The sequence below is a fragment of the Thermobia domestica genome, chromosome 9, assembly GCF_964235325.1.
Source record: "Thermobia domestica chromosome 9, izTheDome1.hap1.1, whole genome shotgun sequence".
NCBI lineage: Eukaryota > Metazoa > Arthropoda > Insecta > Zygentoma > Lepismatidae > Thermobia > Thermobia domestica.
Window position 1 is genome coordinate 5,301,045 of NC_137462.1, and position 26,408 is coordinate 5,327,452.

Below are 26,408 nucleotides of genomic sequence, written 5' to 3' on the forward strand. Positions count from 1 at the left end.
TCATGCTCCATTCAGTATCTGATGCTTCACATATTTTTGTCATGATCAGGATGATTTTCGAGCTATCTGAGGAGACAACACATCAAGGCTTGATAATGATTATGGTGTTCGTCTAAGACTTCACATCGCGGTCTCCGTTTAGTTATCCAATTCTGTTTTATGACATGAGAGAGAATTTATCATCTTTCGTTAGTTAGGCGGAGATTTAATACAATTTGAAGATTTGCGTGTAAAGTTAAAGTCTAAATGATGATTACAATCTGAGAGTGTGTTGTGGGTAGGTAGTAAGGAATTTAATTTGTTTTCCATGTCTCGTGTGATTTAATATATTTTTTCTTCATTTATTGCAGGTGTGGGTGTCAGAAAAATTTAAAGAGCAAATGCCAGTAAGTATTTTTTTTTTAAATTATTTTGTTTGCATCCCTTAATATATTCACAATCTGTTATTGAGAGTCAAACTTACGTGAGTAATAAAGTTGAGGTGTGCATAAGCAGGAAGTAACATAAAAAATACTAAAATATGCAAGTAATAATTTGTAATCACAATAAATATTCTAAGATCAGCTTAGTTCCTGTCTTTGTTTTGCAACAAAAATATTTCAGATTACTAGGAATCGCGGTGACTCAGTGGTAGAGCGTTCACCTCTGGTGCATGGGGTCTCTGGTTTGATCCTATGTAGCGCCAAGTGAACTTTGTGGTGGACCAACACCGTGTGCATGGATTTTCTTGGGGTTCTCCCGTTTCCTCCCACTATTCATTCCACCATTGCCTTCATTTCTGATCATCACCGTCTCCTTTAGCATAGGGGACGTAAAACTTCAGGATTTCATTTCAATTTCGGATTACTAACAGGAAAAATGAAATGAAATCTTTAAGTTTTACGTCCCACGGTTATGCCGGTTAGGCTAAAGGAGACGGTGATGATGAGAGATGAGTGAAATGGTGGAATGAAGAAAGTGGGAGGAAACGGGAGTACCCCGAGAAAACCCACGAGCACGGTGTTTGTCAACCACAAAGTCCACACGGCGCGAGCTGGGATCGAACTAGGGACCCCAAGCACCGGAGGTGAACGCTCTACCACTGAGCCACCGCGCCCCCCGGATTACTAACAGGGTGTCGATCGGACACGAATGTCACGAAATCAGAAAACGGTCATGAAAGTCACGAAAATCTCGAAATTTAGCTTTTGGGTCACGATTTTTTTAACTGTGCAAATGTAAGTACAGATTGCAAAAATTGTTCTGTAAAACATCAAAATTCACCACCAAAAATGTCTATGGTCGGCTTTAGACGCTACCAAATGGCAAGCAAAATACGTTTGTATCGCATGGATGAAAATTCAGCCTAATTCGCACCCAAATTCGCTCTTGAAAATGTTAGAAAATTTTATGATTTGATAAAGAAAAGGTCACGAAAAAGTCACGAAATTTCATTTTGGAATTTTAATAGACACCCTGACTAAGCTTTCTGTAATATTCGTGAAAGCTTAAAATGAAATTTATGGTCCTTCAAGCCAAAGGCGACGGACGATTAATAAAACTGAATGAATGAGAATATACGTGGGATCTTGAGAACCCTGAGAATACCCACGGATATGATGGTATTTCCTACAAACTTATGAAGTCTGAAATTGAACCAGAGACCCGAGGTAAGCGCTCTACCGTGTTCTCTCGAAATTGAAGAGAGAAGAACCGACTTTATTTAGATAAAAGATTTAAGAATAAGAAAGCTCAGCTGTTGAATCGATACCATACATGAGAAATCAGTATCAGTGGGTAAAAATCAAGTAGGTGTTATTATTTTATCCATTTGTTTCATTAATTCTACAATATATTATCGTTTAACGAAAATAAAACTTGTCCAAAGATCAAACATCTATTAATTAATTGATCTCACTAAGTAGAACAAAATTATTTATGTCAGTGTAGAGCTCATGCGTAGTTTTCGAGAAAATGTATTATTTTGTAAACGTAAAAATTGATGCTGAATGAGAACTGTGCCACGTATTAAAGGGAGACCCCCATGAACTCTTCATTGTAACAATACGTCGTATGGTTAATGAGGTTCAGCCCAAAATTACCTTCAACTCTCAAAATTTAATTTGTATTTAAATAAAACACTCCAAAAAATATAATTAAATAAAACATGTTTCAGTCCATATGTCGCATTGTATTTAAAATGCATGCTTAAAGGTAAATTCTGATTGTAGTTTCGGAGAGAATCGACAAAAACTAAGTTTTATGGCGCTAAAAATAATATATCGTTCGAGTGTTCTAAAAATGGCGCTCAGACACAACTGAGTGATATTCTTCAGGTCAAAATAAAGTGAAAATATTATATACTCTCCGAGGCCTCCTTTAGCCGCTATAGAGAATCAAAAGTTTCACTTTGTGGCACCGTCATATATTAACTTAGAACCATTAGCATTGCTCTTCGAGTCCATCAGTTACATTGATTGTTACGCTAGTAAGTAAGTGGTGCTAATGTTAACGTGTATCGATTTTAACGCTGTCTGGAAAGAATTGATGTAAGTATTTGAGGAGTTGGTAGATCTACTCTGTGGTTCATTATCTGCGACGTTACCACATAGTGCAACTCGTGTCTAGACGAGGACCCGAAAGGTACACAATTATTGTATTTATTAATTATTTATTTATTGCTTTATTTTCACTTATAGAATAGTGCTCACTAATCCGTAAACGTCATTTCTAGAATATCTGATATATATATACAGGGTGTTTCAAAACAACACCGACATCGTTTGGGAGGTGATTCCTGACACCAAGATAAGACAAAAGGTATAGACCAACCTGGGTGCACAAATGCTTCCTTTCGGAGTTATAGTCTGCCGAAAACATGAAAAAATGGACTTTTAAGGTCTATAGCTCCTAAACTATAGGACCTACTGTAGTCGGTTCAATACTTCACTTATGAACTAGCATGTGCCCTCTCCAAATATCCACGTTTCAGAATCCTGCTGTACTTCCGGAACTGTTTTTATAGTGGTAGTTGGTGAGTACCTCAGGATTCTGAAACATGCATTTTTGGATAGCACACATATTAGTTCCTAAGTGAAGTCTTGATCCGACTACGGCAGGTCCCATAGTATTGGGAGCTATGGATCTTTAAAGTTTATGTTTTCGGCAGCCTACAACTCTGAAAGGAAGCATTTGTGCACTCAGGTTGGTCTATACTTTTCGTCTTATTTTGGTGTCAGGAATCACCTCCCAAACGTTGTCGGTGTTGTTTTGAAACACCCTGTATAAATCTGTCCAGATAGTGACTTTACAAACATAACACACTTGCACGCAATGAGGTTGTACTCACAGGGAGTCAAGGTCGATTCAGTCCAAGAGCCCGCCTCAACTAGTTTGGATATCTCTGTACTATAATCGCTATCTTTTCAAGACACTAGCATCCCAGCCTGTTTAGAGGACAGAGATTGTGTAAGTATCCCCTGTTGAAAACAAGAAGGGCGAAAGATGTTATTTACACTGAGTACACATACACCAAAAAGAAACATTTCTTGTTACTATCAGAATAAGTAATATCGCTATTTAATTTTAACCTGTTGAATTGCTGCTGCTAATGATGGATTATTGCAAAGGTGTGACTTAACATTGACTAGAATTGGCTCTAGTCGAAGTCTTTCTCCAAAAATTAAAATCATTGGAGATACTACTGCTGAGAAATAATTTGGTATTTATTTACTTGATTATCAGTTGTTAATTACTTAGTATTTTCGAAGACTTTAAACTTGGTGTAATCTGTGTTGAATCATTTGTGTAAAAAAAGCGGTCAATAAATAATAAGTCTTGACAATGATTGTTGGACTTATCAGTGAATCTGAAGGATACTTTTTCTAATCTTGTTTAGATGTGGTGCCCTCCGACGCCGCCTCAAGATGATAACGACATTTACATCGATTACTCCGTTGGTTTCCTCTACGAACAGACTATCATGTCCGAATCCCAGTTGCCACAGATCTATATCAAGAAGGAACACAAACGGATGAAAGTCGAAGTTACGCCACCAGAAAAAGAAGGTGAAATTAAAAGGAGTTTTTTTTTTTTTTTTTTTTAAATAGTTTATGGAGAAAGATAATTTCAATTGAATCTTTATCCATACTATTACGAAGTAATTCGCATACTGTTTCCCCACAACTGTTCGTCAGCTTGACTATTTATTATTATTTCTGTCTTTGCTTCAAGAAAACTGATTCAAATTAATCCATTCGTTCGGAATTAGTAATAGAAGAACTTACAGGAGGTGTATTTGTACTTGTACTGGGATATCTACCTAGGCAATACTGCACGATATCTCTGACTTAGACATAGTAATCATTGTTTTTAATCGTAAAGTAATTGTGTTATTCCTCACTTATTTTGTTTTACCTTTATTTTGTGCTTGATGAGTCTGTAAGTTGATACAGTGCATGGTTGACTAACTAGTGGTACTTGGGTAGGTAGGCCACTCTAATGTCATACCCATCTTCTTACCAAAAAGAGATAAAGTGGGTAGGGGTAGCGGGACTTACGAAATTATATCGAGGTTGCCAGGGTGTAAAGTAAAAGTTTTACTGAGTTTCATGTTCCACGATTATATTCTATAAGCTAAAGCAGAAATTGAAAAATGAAAATAAAATCTTTTAGTTTAACGTCTAACGATTATGCCCATTAAATTTTGGGAACTGAAAGAGGACGGAAGAATTAATAGAGTGAGAAGGTGGGAGAAAAGAGTATTTCCAAGAACACCCATGGACACGTTGTCCACCACAAACTAACATGGCCAGGGATCGAACCACGGACTCCACATACTAGAGGTAAGCTTTGTATCACTAAGCCACCATGTGCCCTATGTTAAATTTTAAAATGTGTTCTATTCAATAGATTTTCATTTATTTATATTTGAACTCTGAAACCGTAAAAGCTCTCCTGATCCGCTCTAAAATCTTTTGCTGAAGGACTCGCAAGTAGAACTTCACACTGATATGAGAATTGATGCTTTGAAAAACGGGACACTGATATTCAGAAATGCCGATGTAGAAACCTTTCCGATATTCGACACTAGTTTGATTTTCCAACATCCATCACGAAAACATCATACACTTCCCATAATTCGAATAGTTGCGAGTCGTCCAGCCTCATTTACATTCTTAAGTGGACATTATTTTCTTCATACACGTTTCATTTTGTCTTATTTCACACTCACTACCCGTCCCATTAATTTTATCTTCGATAAATTCCATCTACTTACAGATGACAGTGTGATCTAATATATTGTCCGACGTTTCAGCTTTTTCTCTGTTCTTCAGTTTCCTTCTGGTTGAAGCAGCTATTTGAACATAACAATACACCAGTGATTTAGAAGAAGGACTAATATATGTGATGCGTAGTTTTCCTCATAATCACATCACAAGATGTTAAAGAAAACAAAGGGTAAAAAAAAATCATTTTTATGTATGAGGTAATTTGTTAGTACATGCAGTTTATTTCTGTATTAAAGCATATTAAAGTGTAGCTACTAATAATTGATATGTTTTTTCTTTTTCAGTTGTAGGAAACGGGTATCATATAGGTAAGTATTCTTTTACTTTAGTTTGTGTATTAAGAATATATAAAGGCTCTGGTCCTGAAAGTAAGGAGACAAGTCGTGGCGTTGCGCGCATGTGCGCGTAAAGGGAAATTGGTAGCGGAGAAAGGTGGGAAAACTTCCAGCTTCGCAACGCGGTAGACCTTACTTGACTTGGAGTAGTTAAAGCGAGTGGACAGGCTCGAGGGTGTACCTCTATTTAGTCACTGCTTAACGGCAACAACAATGGAGCGAACGTTGGAGCAGCAATACACGACGAAGTTTTGCCTTAAACTGAGGAAACAACCGAGACGTTCGATATGATCAACGCAGCATACGGTAATGATGCATTGTGCAGATGACACAAAGCCTTTACCAACTTCCGAGATGACGACCATGTTGAACTGTCTAGGTACCCGTCGATGACGGTGACGAACGTTAATGTTAATTGTGTGCGTACTTCATTGAATACCGATCGGCATTGTAAGCGTCTGTATAATTATAGAAGAGTTAGGGATTCCGAAGACTCAAGTTCATGACATTGTAACTGAACACTGGCAAATGCGTGACGAGATTTTGACCGAAAAAGCAATAATTACACTTCCTCAGCCACCATACAACCCCGACCTCTCTCCATGTTTCCAAGAATGAAAAATACCACAGAAGACGTCCAAAGAACTGCAATGAAGGTGCTCAACGAGATTTAAGAAAAATACTTCCGAGACACCTACAAACGGTGGAAAAATCGCTGGGCTCGCTGTGTCGATGTGCAAAGTTCTTCTTTTGAAGCATACTACGTGTATTCAAAGATTTTATCAAATAGAATGTATTTAGTCTCCGTACTTTCAGGCAGATCTTGTATATTTGCGTGAAGGATTATTTTTAGTTAGTATTAAAAATAAACGTTTTTCGGAAGGTAGTTACTTCCTACAGCGAATTAGATGCGTTTTCGGATTAGGGTCAGTATTTAGATAGAAATGTAGCTCATTCTTTTAAAATAATAATAATATGTGTTAAGGATTTAAATGAACTTGACCCGCCAATATTTCTAATGTGTATATATATATATATACAGGGGGGGCTACGGGGCTATAGCCCTCCCCTTGACGCTCAGGTTTACACTGGATAAAATGGGCTTCAATTCTGCTTTACACTGGATAAAACGGCAAATTATGGTTTAGCCCCTCCCTTGATCATATCTTGGATCCGCCACTGTATATATATATATATATATATATATATATATATATATATATATATATATATATATATATATATATATATATATATATATATATATATATATATATATATTATAAATTGCGATCGTACGGAAGAAAGCTTGATAGTAAAATGTGGGAAACGTTTGGAAGTGGGTGAACTACTAAGAATAAGCGAAGCTGACAGTAGCAGCAGTCATATTCAAAAATGACTTCAGTTATTTATAAATAAATTAAACGTGATGCTCATGTAGTACAATAAATTCTATATATTAATCTAATACTGACATCTATTGAGTAAATATTGACTGTATTATGTCAGGTAGTATGATAGCTAAATCTTCATATATAATTCATGTAATGTGGCACGTGAATTTGTAAGTGATATTAAGTTTAAAATGTAACAATAGAATAATATTGAATTCAGGAGGAATAGTATTGCAGTTTTGTTGTGTATTCGTTGTAGGACGTCGCCCCAAGATGGTGAAGAAGGAGGATACCACGGTGTATGCTCCTCGTTCCTTATTCGATCGTCCATCTCCAGCTCTGCTTAAGATGCGCCGAGACGCTAGACTGCAGAAGTACAGAGGGATCACTCGTCCCCCTATTACTCTTCCCGGTCTCAAGCCACCAACCCTTATTAAACCACCGCCGGAACAGAAGAACATGCCTGAATGGATGATACACGAAGATTGGGTTTTGCTTCAGGTATGCTGAAAAATGAAACTGAAAGGTTTGAGACGTACACTCATGTTCAAAATGGTTGTCGCATATCTATAACTATTTTCTTGTAAGAATATAATTTGATAATGATTTTGCAGGGTACTTTTAATACTGATACTATGTGTATAATCATGAAATATATATTTGTGGTAAATTTCATAGGAAAAGAATTATAAATTCGAAAATTAGAATGAGTAAAACAAAAGGTTATTAAATATACATGAAATTTTCCACCTACGTGTCTTTTGCCGATTATACACATACTAACATAAGAATTACCGGGCGAATTCGTTATTAAATTATATTCCTACAACAACATATTTATAGACATGCGACAATAGTTTTGGACATGAGTGTACATATAACTTGAATATGTTTGACTAATTGTTTAGTCTTCGAGAAATATTTGAAGTTATTGCGACTAAAAATGTACACCCCATTCCAGAAAGAATAAGCGCATTGATTATGGCTGTTTTGAGCTAAAAATTTTCCAAGTCCAATGAGTATCTTCGGAAACACTAAACCAAAGGTGTCGGGTTTAAGCCCCAAGCGAACCTCCGCAATCGGGATAAATTGTGCAGGTGTGCATTTTCTTCATTTAAATGTAATAAGACATGTTGAAATTTAATTAAGTGTAGGGAAAAAAAATAACATCCATTGAAATACTTAATGATACAGTATTTTGAAACTATGTATACATGTGAGCACGTGCTGGTTTTGCAGCAATGTTTGTGACTCATGCGATGGAAAAGCAAATGCGTGAATACCTAATTGCTTGTGCACCGACAACATAGCACAGTTTATTTCCCCTTGCATGTCACCTGCCTAATCTGTACAAATGGCAACAAGTCGTTTTTGTAGTACTGTTTTAGAAAGTCCCATGGGCTCACAATTATTTATGATATCTCTCAGATATGTTTTCCTTTTGTTGTTTCTTGCAGTTTATTAAATCCTAAAATATGGTGTAGTACTCCTGATTAAACACTGTATTGTGGTTCATGTACAACAAATTAAAGATAACGTCCCCAATACAACAGCTCTTGAGAAATGTTGTGTTGCTAAAAATCTATGAGAATTGAAAAGAAATTTTTTTAGATGAGTGGAAAATATTCTTCCCAGCCTGGGAAATTAGTAATTAAGTAAGTGCCAGGGAAGAAACAGTTCTGGGTTTCTCCCCTACAGGTAAAGCACTGTCTATGTGTTCATCACTTGATTGATCACTCTACATTTTCACAAGGAAATTAGGAAAGGATGAGAAATAGATACATGATTGATATTGGGGTTTATCATAGAGCACATCCTTGGACTTGAAAATGACGGTTCATTATCAAATAAAGAAAGAACATTGATGGCCGATTTTTAAGGCTTGAACTTCGTTGCCTGTATTTCTCATTGCTTAGCATTTGATTTTTCTCTTTAAAAATCCACGTTATTTTCAGAATGAAGTAGATTATTTTCAGGAAGTAATTTAATGTTATAAGAGTACATTAATGTTTTATAATGATTTTCATGTGACTTCTTGTTTGTTTGCTTTGCAGACAGTGCAGGTGTTGTTAGAGCTACCACTAAACTTAATGGTTCTGTCACCGGGACACACGCCAAATTGGGATGTCGTTGCCGATATGGTTAACTCAATATCGAGGATATATCGATCTCCTAAACTGTGCCGACAAAGGTAAGTTGGAGTTGTGTCAATACTTTAAGTGTAGAGATGCAAGGGCTCGGAAAAAAACCGTCTTTTTTGGAAAAAAAAAAACTGTTTTTCCTGCTTCGCTTTTTTGCTTGGGAAATTTTGGGCTTTTTTCAAAATTCTGCTTTAAATTGATAAACCAGATTTAGTTTTGCTTCTCTATAACACAAAAAGTCATTTAATTAGTGGTTGATGCCGATAATAATATAAAACCTCGAAAATAAACCATGAATTTCGAAAAGATATTTCACACAGTTTTACTTCTCAACATATTTACATTATGAATTCCAAAGGATTAACCAATGTATATAATAAGATTTTTTTAACCTCCTACATACAAAAGTAAGCAGGGTTGGCAAGAACCATGGTTGTTTTTAAAAATGCCAAAAACCCGTTTTTAGGGGGGAGTTTAAACTAGGCTTTTTTGGTCTAAACCAGGTTTTTTTGAGTTTAGATATTTTGCTTTATGTATTTATATTACATATTGAAAGAAATAAGTTTGTTTCGCCTTGGTGTTATTATGCAACAACGAGGTTATACTGGAAGAGGTCACATAAGCTTAAAGAAGTCCGGTCAGTAAATTTCTTAAATTGGGAAACTCCCGCCCTAGCCATCGGGAAAATCCCGTCATTACTCTTAAATGTAAAACAATAACGGAAAAATCCTGTTATTCCTTTGCATGTAAAATTTAAAGGTCAACGTATCATAATCAGTACGCTTAAACTGAGGTTTTAAATTACAAATTTAGTAAGTACATATCATTGAAAGTCCAGTCCAAGCTAATGTTGGAAGCTACGTAGGCAATCGATAAATTTTCCCAATTTCTATCAGTATATTTAAGCAACCTTGGCTTCTTTATAAAACAACAGGCATTCAGGCATGCAGAAATATACAATTTGGTCTCGTTTCGTATGTTCAGGCGTAACATCCATACGTAATACCGAGGTTATCAAGGAGAAGACTTTCGCTTAAAGTTACATCCGAACCGCTACTTTGTTTACGCATGGAAAAAGGGTTGTGGTTCGACCGAAAATTGAACATGGGACACCTTGATTAAAAGGTGAAAAGGAGATAAAACTAATGCAGATGGTTTGATGTGTGGAAACGTCACCATGAAGTTCACACGATTCGCATTTTTCGTTCTTTTTATTTATTTTTTTGGTTTAAACCAGTTGTTTATTTAAAATAACAGCTGGTGTAAACCACCCAACCCTGAAAGTAAATACTTCTTTTAAAAAATACGCAAATAACTAGCAAAATTCTATGTAGCATTTTTCAAAATATTCCATACCCTCTTTTTGGAACAAAATAAAATTAAAATAAAACATAAGAAAAATACTTAGATTTACATGATACACTTAAAGGCTGCAAATCTAGAGCTTTTGGTTTTATATATTCTTGAAATTCTACAGTTTTATATACGCACCATCACGGTTTACTCAGTCCTCAAGTTTTCTGTATTTTTAACAAGAGGGATTCAACATATGAAGGGTGTGAGGTAAGAACATGGTAACCCACAATTTTACTATTTTAAGAAATTAGAAATTTTCTGCTGCACAATCCATTTTCAAAGTCGGAAAGCTGATTTTTCACATAAGACTATACATGAAGGATTAAACGAAGCGGTATGCGTTGCTGTCTATCTGGTGCTGCATAACTCAGCAATTGAAAACTTGTTAGTTACCATGTTCTTGGCTAACACCCTTCATATCTTTATGGAACTCACCACACCACCACCCAAAAAAAAAAAAAAAAAAAAAAAACCCTACGGAATATATTTAAGTTAAGATAAATACAACTGCACAACAAACATGACTGAGTGGAGCTTTTGCGCTTCTATCGGGAAGTCCGGGATTCAACCCAGCATTCGACCATTCTGACAAAGCTTTTCTTCATTCCATCTGTGAAGTAGAAATAGTACGTGTACTGTGAGTTGGCCGACTTCCTTTCTTATTGTTTTTAAATCGTTATTACTAATTACCAGTAGTGACTGTTTTGCGAAGGTTAGGGTCTGAAACCTGTGGCGGTCTTTCGGATTGAAGCCTGTTCTCCAAAATTACGGAATGTCTAAAACAAACGAAATATCTATTAGTTGTGCCTTTACTCATAAACTTTAAGCTCCCGTCAAATAAAAATTACGAATGTTTAGAAAAACTAAACAATAGTAAGAAAAAAACTCCCAAAATACTTTTCTAAATCCGCAACTATTTCTCAATATAAAATGATCTTCAAGGTTGTATCCGGAAGATTATTGATAATATATAAACGAAACGAAATATTAGTTACGCTTGTACTCATAAGCTTCAAGCTCCTCCCAAATAAAATTAGGATATTTTAGAAAACGAAACAATCAGAGAGACCCCTCCCAAATTACTTTTCTAAATCCGCTACTGATTATTAAATAGTATTCAAGGTTGTATCCGAAAAATTATTGCTAAATCGTTGCACAGCTACAATATAACAGAAATATGGAAGTACGGTTTGACGGATATGTTGAAAAACGTACGCTTTGACGGATATATAGAGAAACGTTTAACTTTTGCGCTAGAAGCTAGAGTACTAAGCTCTTAGAAATGAAACACGGATGACAAACTGAAATGATCCCGAGAAGAAAAAAAATGTCGATAACTCAAAAGTTAAAATAAAGTTAAATAGCCTCTAAAATTGTCGTCAAATACTACATTCTTCACGTTAGCTTTAATTCGTAAAACATGTGCTCCATCCATCTTGCTGGTGAATTTTAGAGCGAAATATGGCATTTAGGTCATGGAATTCTTATCTAACTATAGAATATACTATAAGAAAGCTATTTAGATAGAAAAATCATGAAAATGAAAAAAGCCAAAATTTCTAAAATTCTCGTTTTTTTCCCCTAAAAAGCCGGCTTTTTATGTGAAAAAAACCATCGATTCAAAAAAGCCGGCTTTTTTGCATCTCTATTTAAGTGACATCAGAAAGTAAGAAATGAGTGAGTCTAAAGTTGAGTTAAGAGAGAGCCCTTTACAAACATCGTTTAAATAAGTACTCAAACTAGTTCTTTCATTTTGAAATTTGTAATTGTTTTATTAAAATACTAGCTGAATGTGCACTCTCTATACAGCGCAATTCATATATGAGTTTCAATCTCCTTGTCATTCCTCACATCTGTACATTTCTCTTTACAGACGCAATGAAGGACTTGATTTTAAAAAATCGGGAAGGGGTATCATTAAGGGGAGACATTTCCGATTATTTTTCCAATGTCTCGCACCGTTTGCAAGATTTGAGCCTACTTCCGGTTGGAGTTTCTATACATATACCATATTCACTTGATCCCTAGTCTTCCATTGCAAGCGCAGCTATTAGGTGAAGGAATTCCACTCGCTTTCTCTCGCTTAGCAACAGCTGAACCCTTATTGGTTCAACGCGAGGGTGTGTGAGGGTGTGAGCTTTAGTTCCCATTTTTGCCATGGCTCAAGACATTTTGGCAGCACAATAATTCATTTTATGATGAGTGTTTTCTTTCTTCTTGCATGCAATATGTAGTAAGCAAATACATTACACACACAATTAAATACAATGTCAGTGATATATGTCCATGGTGTTCATTAGGCAAAACACTCCAAACAATAAAGATTCATTTTAGACTGGAGAAATGGTTATCCTTCGGTTTTCATTATCATTTGGCCTTGAAACAAACGCCGGAGAGATACACTAACCGTGTATACAATTTTGTCGTGTTGGAATGTATAACTTGTAGGATATTATGCTTTACTTTTTAAAATTTCAACATTTCCAATGTACTTCGAAGAAATGTAATAAAGAAAAAACGGTCATGTTTTCAATATTCAATTAGAACTGGACAATCTACATAAAATTCACAATCGATCAGTGAAAGCGACATGTTTCTAGTGCTTGTGGTTTCCGAGATGTCATTGTCAAAACAATTGGCCAGAATAGGGTTGCCAGACGTCCCGGTTTTCCGGGACAGTCCCAGATTTCAATGGAAGAATTAACTGTCCCGAAAAAAGGCTTTTGGGACGCCTGTTTGTCCCGGTTTTTGTTCTTCAGATTGAAAAAAATTCAACCCGCAAGAACTAGTATGCCTTACCTAAAAAGGGAAGGTAGTATTTCTGACTCAAATGATGACGCAACAGAGGAAAAAGTATCTCTTCAATCTTAAATGGGAGAGTGTGTCGTAATTGGCACAATATTTAGGGCGTGCTAAACACAAAAGATCGGAATTCGGAATAAGGGACACCAGACAGCTCTCCTTACGTTACCTTTTCACATTCTTTATACTTCCTTTGTGGAGCTTCATTTGTGTTAACTATATAGAATGAACTGGAAAATTGTTTGTACTAACCTGGAAAAGATAGGTAATTAATTGATTGTGACCAAATGAGCATGAACCGTGATTTTATATATAGCCTATGATTGGTGTCCCGGATTTTCGCGTACAAAATGTGGCAACCCTAGGCCAGAAACATATAAATGTCCACAAACATATATACCTAGCATTTTAATATATAGAAGATTAGTTTTGAAGTGTCTTTCTGTGAAATTTAGCTCGCAGAAATTCAACAATTTTATAGAAAAATAAATATTTGACTGTGCTGAACTTCTTCTGTTTCATTATTTTCAGATACGAGAGTGTAATCGTTCCCAGAGAAGAAGGAAAAATAGTGTATGAAGCCAATCCAAAGAAAGCAAAGAAGATTAAAGGAACATACAAATTGCCTCAGGTATTTCTTCAAACTAAATTATTATATTGTTCATAACATATGGCTTCTTATATAAGTTAAATAAGTGTATAATTTTTGATAACATTCTAGTTGGGACATTTATTTTAGTTATTCCTAGAATGTGCCTTGTGCAGCCAATGAAGAAGAGATCGTAGTTTCATTGCGTACTGTTTTAATTGTAAAATGGGAATAGATAACTATTTTAACACTTCTGTGATATTCTAATATGTAAATTAATCGTAATTGTATTATGAAATTATAATGTGTATTGACTGTAAATTTGTAGTGTGCGGAGTATATGGATTACATTTATGTACAACAACGGGATGTACACGTAATTAAAGATGTGGAACACGAGAAAGAATTTGTACCTAATCAGAATTGATAAAGGTAATTACATAATAATTAGGGCAACCAACTTTATGCTTTATACAACTATATTATGTTTTATTTTTCCTTGCATTATGCTTTTTCCTAAATTATGCGTTAACATTCTGTTCCTTGAATTATACTTCATTTTTACCCATTTCTATTACATATTTATTTTATTTTACTCGTTTTTGCACAAGCATTAAAATATATATATATATGAAACTATTTTCTTCACTAAAATTACATCAATACAGTGCATCAAGGTACGGTGATACAAAATTGCAATATTGCATCAAGGTGCGGAGCGAGGAGGAATTCGAATTTTCCACTGTTACGCGTAAAGGCAATTGGGAGTTCATTTCCATTGTTTGCGGCATTGATAACAGCCTTTGTTGATAATTTTCCCACTTTGGTACAAAATATATTAACATATTTTTCTTTGTTGTACATATACACAGGGTTATGAAAGAAAAAGCATTAAGCATTATGCTTTATGCTTTATTTCTGTATATTATGCTTATAAAATTAGTAAATTTGGATACTTAAAGTGGTCAAAATCACAGATATGGTACCAACTATAGGTGAAAAATTCCATTATACTTTTACTGCTTTTTATGCTTTATGGTTGCCCTAATAATAGTAAAGCGAAGGTGTTATATGATGGTATGCTCTCCGAGGCCTCCTTCAGCCTCTATGGGAAATAAAAAATTTCACAAAGTGTCAACGTTGTAGGTTAACTGGGAATCATCAGTATTGCGCTACGAATCCATCAAGCGGTTACATCTACTGTTCGTTAATAAGCAGTGCTAATGTCAACCAACGTCTTTCGACTTTAACTGCTATCTAGAAAGAATTGATGTAACTATTTGATAGATTAATAGATCTTTTCTATGGTTCCTTATCTGCGACGTTGCCATATAGCTTAATTCGCGTCTCCAGATGAGAACCCAAAAGGTGTACAATTATGTATTTCGCTTTATTTTAACTTGTAGAATAGTGCTCTGTTGTCCGTGGGCGCCATGTTTAGAATAGACTATATAATTTATTTTTAAGAACAACTCCAATCAGTTTATTTCACAGTATTGCGACATCATTCTTCGGATTTCAATATTGCTTGTCGTTTTATACAATTTTGAAGACGGTAAGAAGCTGATGTAGTGTTTCTCTCTCTCTTCTTCTTCCCCCCCCCCAAAAAAAAAAAACTGACTACCCAGTTCTTTTAAAGGCTATATTCTTGCAATTGCACGTAAGAACTTGTAATAGTGTAGCTTGAAAGAAAGGTCTCAATTTGCCTTTGTTTGATTTAATTTCAATTATACATGAAAATCGAATGCTTTTCAGATATATGAGTGGCCAGGGTTTTTTGAACAAATCTATACATTTTACTTCGAATGACTCAAGTGTTAAATCGTGATCCCATAATTAGAAAAATGTGGCATTCAAAATCTTATTTTATTTAATATTATCTGAATACATTTTTCGAGATTTTTTTTTCATGGCTTCACAAACTGGATGTGATTTTTTTTTTTAAAAGTTAAGTTGTTATTTTCTAACGTTGCTTTGAATAGTATAGTAATAGATTATCTTCTTTGTGTAATTACAAACTGTGAGTTATTGTGTGCATGCTGTATTTCTCGTGTTTAAAGAATGTTCATTTTGTGTGTGCAATGGTTTCAGCAAACGAAGACGAATCGACCAATGAGGACGTCTCAGTTATTTATGCAGGATAACAATAGCTCATTTAACCAGCTGTACATGCAGAAGTTCGACACGATCAAGGCTGTATCTAATAAACGAGCACCAACTGTGAAGCCTTTGCTGGTTCAACCATCTATGAAGAATCCGAAGCACATGGCAGTGTTCATAGAATCAGGGATCTCGTATGATTCGCCCATCACACCAGTGGAAGTGGCTACCAAGCGAGCGGAAAGAATCGCCAAGGAGAAGCAGAAAACTGCTCAGGCGGTCAGTATATCCGTAGTTTATTATTATTATTATTATTATTATTATTATTATTATTATTATTATTATTATTATTATTATTATTATTATTATTATTTATAATTAGGATGTGGGTCTCTATTAGGATTACGTCAACATTTTTTTATGACGAAGTCTTGAAAAATCCACTCGCCAGTGGCGAGTACTTTTTTACATTTGGCAAGTAAAGTCTTTGTAAACACTGTGAATGCAAAATAGTATGGCTAGTACGTGCAAGCAAGATTTTTCAAGCCCTGTTTATGACTGTGTGTCACTGTTAAGAGCAATTAAACAGCTAATAAACAGTGCATAACTTATATATATTGAAGTTTCGAATAGATTCTCGGCTTTAGAAGATTCGGAGTGCATTAGTGTTGAGGATACCTGGATTGAAATTAGAGATAGCATCAAAATTCCAGCAAAAGAAAAATTGGGACACGCGGAAATACGTAGGAACAAACCATGGTTCGACCAGGAATGCATTAAACTAGCAGAGAAGAGAAAACAGGCAAAATTACGCTGGCTACAAAATCCGAATGAAATAACTACACAAAATTTCGCAGATATCAGGCGGGAAACTTCCAAAACTTTTAGAACTAAGAAACGCGACTTTCTGAAAGCTAAAATTAAGGAACTTGAAGATAATAGTAAAAATAAAAAACATCCGGGACATGTATAAGGGAATCAACGAATTTAAGAAAGGCTATCAACCTCGTGCTTATATATTAAAGAAATCTGACGGTACAGTTCTCACTGATACGGATAGCATCTTAAATAGATGGAAAGATTTCTTTGACGATTTGCTTAACACGCAGCCAAAAACTACTGTGCGTGGAGAAAAGGTGATACACACCGCAGAACCGTATATTCCAGAACCCAACCGAATAGAAGTGGAAACCGCTATAAAGAAATTAAAGAAACACAAATCTCCGGGTGTAGATGAAATTCCGGCTGAGTTAATTTTAGCTGGAGGCGAAAAATTGTGGAACAAAATACACAATCTCATTCTCCTTATCTGGAACAAGGAAGAATTGCCACAAGAGTGGAAAGAATCAATCATTGTTCCAATTCACAAGAAGGGTGACAAAACTGACTGTAATAATTATCGAGGCATTTCTCTTCTGTCAACATCCTATAAAATCCTTTCAAATATTCTGTTAGCAAGACTGACCCCATACGCAGATGAAATTGTTGGAGATTATCAGTGCGGATTTAGACGAAATCGATCAACTATCGACCAAATATTTACCATGCGCCAAATACTCGAAAAAAAGTGGGAATACAATACTCCGGTACATCAACTATTTATTGACTTTAGAAAGGCATACGACTCGGTTAGGAGAGAAACATTATACAACGTTCTTACAGAACTTGGAATACCGAGAAAGCTAATTAGATTAATTAAGATATGTTTAAATGAATCCCAAAGTAAAGTACGGGTAGGAAAATTTTTGTTCACGAGCTTTCACGTCGAAAATGGCCTGAAACAAGGAGATGCGTTGTCGCCATTATTATTTAACTTCGTTCTGGAATACGCTATAAGGGAAATCAAAGATAGCAACCAGGGCCTAGAGTTGAACGGTATTCACCAGGTTATGGCATATGCTGATGATGTAAATTTAATAGGGGATGATAGGAAAACAATAGAAAGAAATGCAGAGATCTTATTAAACGCCTGCAGGGACATGGGTTTAGAAGTAAATGCAGAGAAAACTAAATACATGGAAGTGCGTCGGGACCGGAATACAGTAAATTATGGATGCGTTAAAATATTAAATAATACTTTTGATAAAGTGGATAGTTTCAAATATCTAGGATCAATATTAACAGAGAAACATCATATTCACGAAGAAATTAAATGTCGACTAAAAGCAGGTAATTCGTGTTACTATTCGGTTCAAAATCTCTTGTCGTCGCGAATTCTGTCGAGGAATTTGAAGCTTAAAATATACAAAACGATAATTATGCCTGTTGTTCTGCATGGCTGCGAAACATGGTCACTTACTCTGAAGGAAGAACATAGACTGAAAGTATTTGAGAACAAGATCCTGAGACGAATATTCGGACCCAAGAGGAACGGGAATGGGGAATGGCGGAAACTTCATAACGAGGAACTACATAATTTATATGGTTTACCCAACATTGTTAGGGTCGTCAAGTCTAGGAGGCTTAGGTGGGCGGGTCATGTAGCTAGAAGGGAAGAAAGTAGAAACGCTTTCGAAGTCTTGACTGGAAGACCAATCTGAAAACGATCATTAGGTAGACCTAGGCGCAGATGGGAGGATAATATTAAGATGGATCTCGCAGAGATAGGAATACAAAGTAGAAACTGGATGCAATTAGCTAAGGATAGAAGTCAGTGTAGAGCTTTTGTGAACGCGGCATTGAACCTCCGGGTTCCATAGGCCATAGAGTTATATATATATATATATATATATATATATATATATATATATATATAACTCTATGTATGTATATATATATATAATAATGTTTTTTTTTATTCTGCTGGAATATATATATATATATATATATATTCCAGCAGAATAAAAAAAAACATTATTTGCATCAGATGGGTAACGAACGGCGTACTTTCTAACACTATAAAAATGTTTTCTTCTCGAAAAGTGCTCATGAGAATTAACCACCAATCATGTCATTTTTGTTCAGTGTGGTGTACTGGTTAATATGTGTCTTATCTTTGGACAATATTATAGTTACAGCGTTAACCATAATTTTGGGCTCTTATCTAATTAAGCTTTAGGGATTCGATTTCTGGGCTTTCGCAATCTATGGCCATGTTAGTCCGTTACATATGAGGGATGACGTCCCTTGGCGATCACACTATCCGAGGAAAGGGAAGGAAGGAAACAGCCTGTATATTATGTACCATCCCGGTATTTGTCTGATGTGAATGAGGAAGATCTCGCTCAGAATGGCTGCCCTGAAAATGCTTGTTTCACTTTGTCAACCGAGTGTCGCCACCGAGAATCGAACCCGGAACCTTCGCACCATCTATCTAATTAGCTATGGTGTGTACTGTTGTAGTGAAAAGTTTGATTCGTGTGTTCTTTATCATTATCGGTTTTATCATAATAGTTGGCGTTGTGATCGTAAGGCATCAACTTTGAGGTTTTCAAAAAATAAATAGTTTTTCTCATAAACGGCGCATGAGGACTTACACTCACCCTTATCATTTTCAACTCAGTAAGATCAATGGATCGGTATATCTCCCATCTGTGAATATTTCGTTTTGTTAAACACCAATCATATTGTAGAATTTAAATGTAGCTGAGAAGTATCTCAATGATGGGAATTCAATTTCGATAGAAGCTCAAAGAATTATTTGTATTCGCCTTGTTATTATGTGACAAGAAACGAAAATACAGAGCTATTAGCACTTCAGAGAAAATTGATTAGAAGAGATCTGGTTTTTAACTGCGCCTCAACTGTTTTCATTGATAACAGTGAAAGAAAGAACATATTTTACAGAATCTTAATACCTGTATAATATTTTACATTCCCTATTTACAGATGGTATAACTAATGTATACAAGCACATTACTTTAAATTTTGAAGATCTCTGTGATTCCCGTAGTAATTCCCCCGCCAAGTGAACTTTGTGTGGACAAACACCGTGTGCGTGGGTTTTCTCGGGGTTCTCCCGTTTCCTCCCACTTTCTTCATTCCACCATTTCATTCATTTCTCATAATCACCGTCTCCTTTAGCCTAACCGGCATAACCGTGGGACGTAAAACTCAAAGATTTCATTTCATTTTTCCCGTAGTAATTTTAACGAAACTTTTTGCAAATTTAGAGAACACTGTGCTAGAAGGTATGGTGGGAGAGGAATGAGAGGGAGGGGCCGAAGGAGACCATAATTTATGGACGATATCAAAAGAAAGCAAAAAAAAAAAAAAAAAACGTGAAGACGAAAAGGTTAGTGGAAGACCGAAAATCATGGAAGCTTCTCAATTGAGCATAGGCCCGGGTTCGATTCCCGGCGGGAGCTCATGTGGTTCGGATTCCACGTTAATCAGTAGATCCACGTCTCATATAGCCTCGCTACTGAACGGGACGTTAAACTCAACTCAATTGAGCAAGTGATCTACCAATAATGGCAGAATACTTATGATGGTAATGATGATTCAAAATAATAGATTAATTATGCCATTATCTGATAGATTTGTTGAGTATAAACGTACAAATTATTCTTATTAATAAAAGATGATTAAGCTTCACCTTCAAAACGTAATTTTGTTGCTGTCTCATAACAAACAGCACAATAGTAAAAATGCACAATATTAGAAAAGAAGTTAGCTTATTTTTATTGTAAATCTTACGTGGGGAGGATGTTTATACTATTATACTCAAGAAAGATTCACCATATAGCGCTAAATCAAATTTTGGCCCAATATTTGACTTTTCTTCCCAATAGACAGTTTGATAACTTTATGTATAATGTGTTGATGTTTAAGACAATATTTACCCATGTTTGAATGCAAGACTTGCGAAGGCTCTTGATAAAATGAACTGAAAGGAAAGTAAGTCTATTCGAGTTACAAAGTGCCCACCATATTGGAGAAAGTTGAAGTTGTAGTGCCTAGGGAAAGATAATTGATATTTTACCAGCAGTAATAATATCTGCTTTAATATGAGAACACTAAATATATTACAGTATTTTTTCATTACATCCTTCCAAACTTCACATATTGCTCGTACCATTTGTACAACACAGTATTATTCGTCAAGTGGATTCAATGTTACTAAATAAAACTTAATATCCGAAAAAAAAAAAATGTCCGAATTATCTAGTGATCTCTGTATTCATGTTTATTTATACTGACTTTGATTTCCTTTGATAAGATATTGTTTTGCTATGTCCATCACCTTGAATAGAAACGTGCAAAATTAAATTTGAAGAGAAAATCAAGTTACAAAATGTCCATATTAAGGAATCTTCAAATAATTGTAGGTAAAATTAGACAAACATAATCTAGGGTCGCATTGTCAGAATTTGTTATGTGGATGGTTTAAATTCGAATGCATTTTACAACGCTGAGATAGCAGCCAAACAAATGTTGGCTTTGAAAAGAACAGAAGGAGTATTGTAGCAATTGTTTCAAATAATTGTAATAGACAGTTCCCCAGTTGGATTAAGAAAACAGTAATTAACAATACATCATCATCTGCGAAAATGACCCCTATTCGTTCTGATTCGGGTAAAACTCTGGTCAAACAGAAAAAGACTATTCAAGTAATTTCGAGTAATGTGAAAGAAACTCGATATATATTTCTTGTATATGCTTTAGTTGTAGCCCTAAAAACGAATGTGCTAGGACCTATCAGAGATCAGAGGTTATTAGGAACGCAAACGGAGAGTTAAGAAATAAATTCCGTGCAGGGGGCGCGGTGGCTTAGTGGTAGAGCGTTCACCTCTAGTTCTTGGGATCCCTGGTTCGATCCCAGCTCGTGCCGTGTGGACTTATTGGTGGACAAACACCGTGCTCGTGGGTTTTCTCGGGGTTTTCCCGTTCCCTCCCACTTTCTTCATTTCATTTATTTCTCATAATCACCGTCTCCTTTAGCCTAACCGGCATAACCGTGGGACGTAAAACTCAAAAATTTCATTTCATTTCATAAATTCCGTGCAGAATAATAATTTGGATAAGAAGTTTGATTTTTCCGTTCAACACACACATTTCCAAGAGAAACGGGAATGGTATTGGCAGAAACTTTATAACGAGAAACTGCATAATTTATACCGTTTACCAAACATTGTTAGGGTTATCAGGTTTAGGAGGCTAAAGTGGGCAGGTCATATAGCCAGAATGAAACTAGGAACGCTTTAAAAATTCGAACTGAAAACCCAATCGGAATAAGACAATTAGAAAATCCTAAGTACAGATGGGAAGACAATATTAAGATAGATCTCGCAGAAATAGGAATAGAAAGTAGAAACTAGATCCAGTTGGCTAAGAACATAAATTAGTGGAGTATCAATGTGGCATTGAACCTTTGGGTTTCATAAACTATATACACGGTGTTTCAAAACAACACCGACAACGTTTGGGAGGGGATTTCTTACACCAAGTTAAGACAAAAAGTATAGACCAATCTGGGTGTACAAATGTTTTCTTTCGGAGTTATAAGCTTCCGAAATCATGGAAAAATGAACTTTAAAGGACTGTAGCTCCCAAACTATGGGATGTACCGTAGTCGAATCAAGACTTCACTTAGGAAGTAATATGGTGCGAGCGGTCCCGGGTTCGATTCCCGTTTGGGGCACTCGGTCGAAAAAGTGTAAAACGCTTTTTCAGGCCAGCTACTCTGAATGAGGTTTTCCTGGGTTTTCCCCATTCGCACCAGGCAAATGCCGGGGTGGTACCTAACTTATAGGTCCCAGGCCGCTTCCTTCCTCCCCCAATCCTTTCTTCCTTCCCTTTCCCCGGATTGTGTGCTCGCCGAGGGACGTCATCCCTCAAAAAAACGTGAAGGGCTAAATGGCCTTAGATGCCGAAAGCCCAGAAATCTAAATCCCATCCCATCCCATAGGAAGTAATACGTGCACTATCCAAAAATACATATTTCAGAATCTTAAGGTACTCACGAAACAATTTTCATAGAGGGAGTTCGGCTACGGATATATAAACTGAAGTACTCACCAACTACCTGTCTAAAAATGGTTGCGGAAGTATCTGAAGATTCTGAAACTTGGATAGGGCACGTACTAGTTCCTAAGTGAAGTCAACCTGACTACGGTTGGTCCCATAGTTTCGGAGCAATGGTCCTTTAAAGTTCATTTTTCATATTTTCGGCAGCCCATAACTACGTAAGGAAGCATTTGTGCACCCAGGTTGGTCTATACTTTTTGTCTTATCTTGGTGTCAGGAATCACCTCCCAAACGTTGTCAGTGTTGTTTTGAAACACCCTGTATATATACACACAGGATGTTTCGAAAGTCCCCTGACATAGGGCTTCTCTGTTATTATTATTATCAGAATTACAACAAAATGTAAGGCGAGAAACCTTCTCCAAATATAATGTTTTCAATCTAAAGTGAAGAAATGTTTTAAATCGGACGAACCGTTTGTGCTGTACACTTTTTATGCGCCCAGTGTTAAATGAAAATGCAACGTTGCCATTTACCTGGATCCACAACATAAGTGAATGAAGTTATTGTCTTGTACACTAACGTGTCGATAGCCGGTCCCCATTTCAAACATGCCCGCATTCACCATACTCTTACAATCTTTATCAACCTTTCGCCCCTATATCCCCTCTCCCAGCCCCTCAATTAACCTTTATTTTACCCTTGTCAGTACACTACCAGAAGAGAGAATCCGTTCTTTCCCGCGTGTCACTGTACTGACACAGGCGAAAGGTCTACTTTGACCTCTGAGCACACCGGTTGAGAACCAACGTTTTTGGTTCCTTTCACTATGAACTATTTCTTCATACAATAAGGCGAATCATTTTTAAAAAAATATGTGTGCTCGCGGGTCAAAGTAGACCTTTCGCCTGTGTTAGTAGTGTGAAACGCGGGAAAGAACGGATTTACTATTCTGGCAGTGTACTGACAAAGTGGTAAAATAAAGGTTAATGGCAATGTTGCATTTTCTGAAGGTTTCGACTCTTACACTTCATTGTTACTCTAATAATAATAGACGTACCCTATATCAGAGGACTTTTGAGACTATATATATATATATAGGATGTGGAAAAAGTCCCGGAACGGTACAATATCTCGCGAAGTATAAAGATCAACAAAACAAAAATAACACGTGTTAAATAGTTTTGAAAAAGCTATCCTATGATACCAAACGCAACCCTCCTTCACCACCCCCAACAAAACAAAAATAACACGTGTTAAATAGTTTTGAAAAAGCTATCCTATGATACCAAACGCAACCCTCCATCACCACCCCATTCGGAAGTACGGGGGCTAACTTTTAAATTTTAAATGGGAACCCCTATTTCTTATTGCACATTTGGATTTTCCAGAAAAGATGACGGTGATTTGACCCAACATTAAAATAGTGTCTTCCCAGATGTTGCTTAAATCGAAACAAAAGAAAGCGGCGCACCAAAACGTTACGAAAATGCTAATTTTCAGTCCCGTGCTCTTTTTTCAAAACTGTTGAACACCAGGTATTTCTATTTTGCTGATGTGCATACTTCGCAAGATATTGGACCGTTTTGGGACTTTTTCCGCACCTTGTATACCACACATATCCTTCTTGCATATATTAACTTAATTGAGCGTCATAGCGTTAGAGCCTATAGGTTATCCAACACCATTTCAAGTATTCAGTGGAACCGAACACTGGAAATTCTGCGCCCCACCTAAAAATAGAACCTAGGACAATGCGTGAAAATCATTCGGCTTCACGCATCACCGTAGGTAAAGGATGTCAATTATTAAAGCTGAGAATTGACTCAGTTTCAATTGTTGTTTGTAGGTCCAAGGCTTGACGGCAGAGCAGCAACTTGCAGCTCAGAGATTACAGCAGCAGGCGGGAACATCGAAGACGATAGCAGTGCCAACGTCTCAGGTAGCTGCATTGCCTACAGTGACAGTAGCCAGTTCAACTCCTCAGGCAGTGGTCGTCGGAATCAGCCAACCACAGGTGACCAATGCTTCCCAGATTGGAACGGTGGTGTCTGTCTCCGGAACTACAGTTATACAAACAGGAACCGTAGCAACGCTAACACCCACGTTAAGAACGTCAAGACCTGTTACTACGCTTACTGTACAGGTAAAGTTAAGGGCTTCTGATCTCTGTGATAAATATCATACATGTCTAACGACAAAAGGAGTTAATGTGGATTACAATATATTGTCTTACTTGTTTCCATCGTGAAATGTGTAGTAAACATGTTATTTCAGTCCAATAGAATCGATTTTTTTTAACTGTTGCGACTTTAAAAATAATTACTGGTTTTCTAAAATATTTACCGTGCCCGCCTTTGATGCGAGAGACGCGGTTTTTCTCCCAAACAGTTATTGAAATGCAAGAAGCAAAGAAAGGACTATTTGAAGATATGTGTTAAAAATCGAAAAGTCGTCAATTTCTTCTTATGTATATATCGTGTAGATATAAATTCGACGAAAATTTAGAGTGAAAAAATTGCGACTGGACTAGGAAACAACCCGGGACTCTGGTGCACTAACTACTACGCATCCCGTCCTGCCACACAGTTTTATGAAGACAGCACTGTGCCATTTTAAACAGGGTTCGCTGGTTTGAAGCCTCAATAACAATAATAATAATAATTTAAAAGCAGATTATTTTATTAATGTGCAAATAAGTCACTGTATTTCTTATCCATTCAACTAAATTAGATCTTCTGTACGTCATAGTCTTTTGAAATAATCCATTTATTTTAATAATGTGTACAAGTATAACACTGTATAGTAATTTTACTTGCGCAGTGGTGTATCTTTTTGACCTTCTAAAGTGACTCGTGAAACAACACAAGAATACAAGATCAGTACAACGTATTTCTATCAGATGCCCTTCGTGGATGAGTCTGCAAACTCGTTGGCTTTGTAATCAGTGGGTCCAGGAATACGAAAAAATGAAATGAAGTTTTTAGTTTAATATTCCGAAGCTATGTCCTTTAGAGTAAAGGATACACATGATTTGTGGTGAAATAGGGGGCGCGGTGGCTCAGTGGTAGAGCGTTCACCTCCGGTGCTTGGGGTCCCTGGTTCGATCCCAGCTCGCGCCGTGTGGACTTTGTGGTGGACAAACACCGTGCTCGTGGGTTTTCTCGGGGTTCTCCCGTTTCCTCCCACTTTCTTCATTCCACCATTTCACTCATCTCTCATAATCACCGTCTCCTTTAGCCTAACCGGCATAACCGTGGAACGTGAAACTTAAAAATTTCATTTCATTTCATTTGTGGTGAAAGTGAATAAGTGTGAAATTATTTTTTGTGCTTTCTCACCGAGGATCGAATCGGGACCATGTGCGCCAAAGGCGCGCTACCACCCGAGTAGTGGTTCGGATCCCACTTTAAGCTTCAGGTCCCGTCATGGATAATCCCGCTGTTGTATAAGAACGTTAAGTTCCAAAAGACTTATTTCTATACGTATGTAATCAAAAACAAATAAAGCAA

At 36.3% G+C, this 26,408-nt stretch overlaps 1 protein-coding gene across 1 annotated transcript in view; it reads left to right on the top strand.

Moving 5' to 3' along the window:
* Positions 1 to 350: 350 nt before the first annotated feature.
* Positions 351 to 26,408, top strand: part of LOC145694357 (uncharacterized) — a gene marked incomplete at its 5' end in the record, with an annotated part of 56,286 nt that continues 30,228 nt past the window's right edge. The window contains 8 exon segments of the mRNA XM_081770498.1: positions 351 to 386; positions 3,878 to 4,046; positions 5,555 to 5,578; positions 7,259 to 7,500; positions 9,054 to 9,190; positions 13,830 to 13,929; positions 15,979 to 16,266; positions 24,746 to 25,042. Of these exon segments, the coding sequence (XP_081626624.1) occupies positions 351 to 386; positions 3,878 to 4,046; positions 5,555 to 5,578; positions 7,259 to 7,500; positions 9,054 to 9,190; positions 13,830 to 13,929; positions 15,979 to 16,266; positions 24,746 to 25,042 (1,293 nt within the window).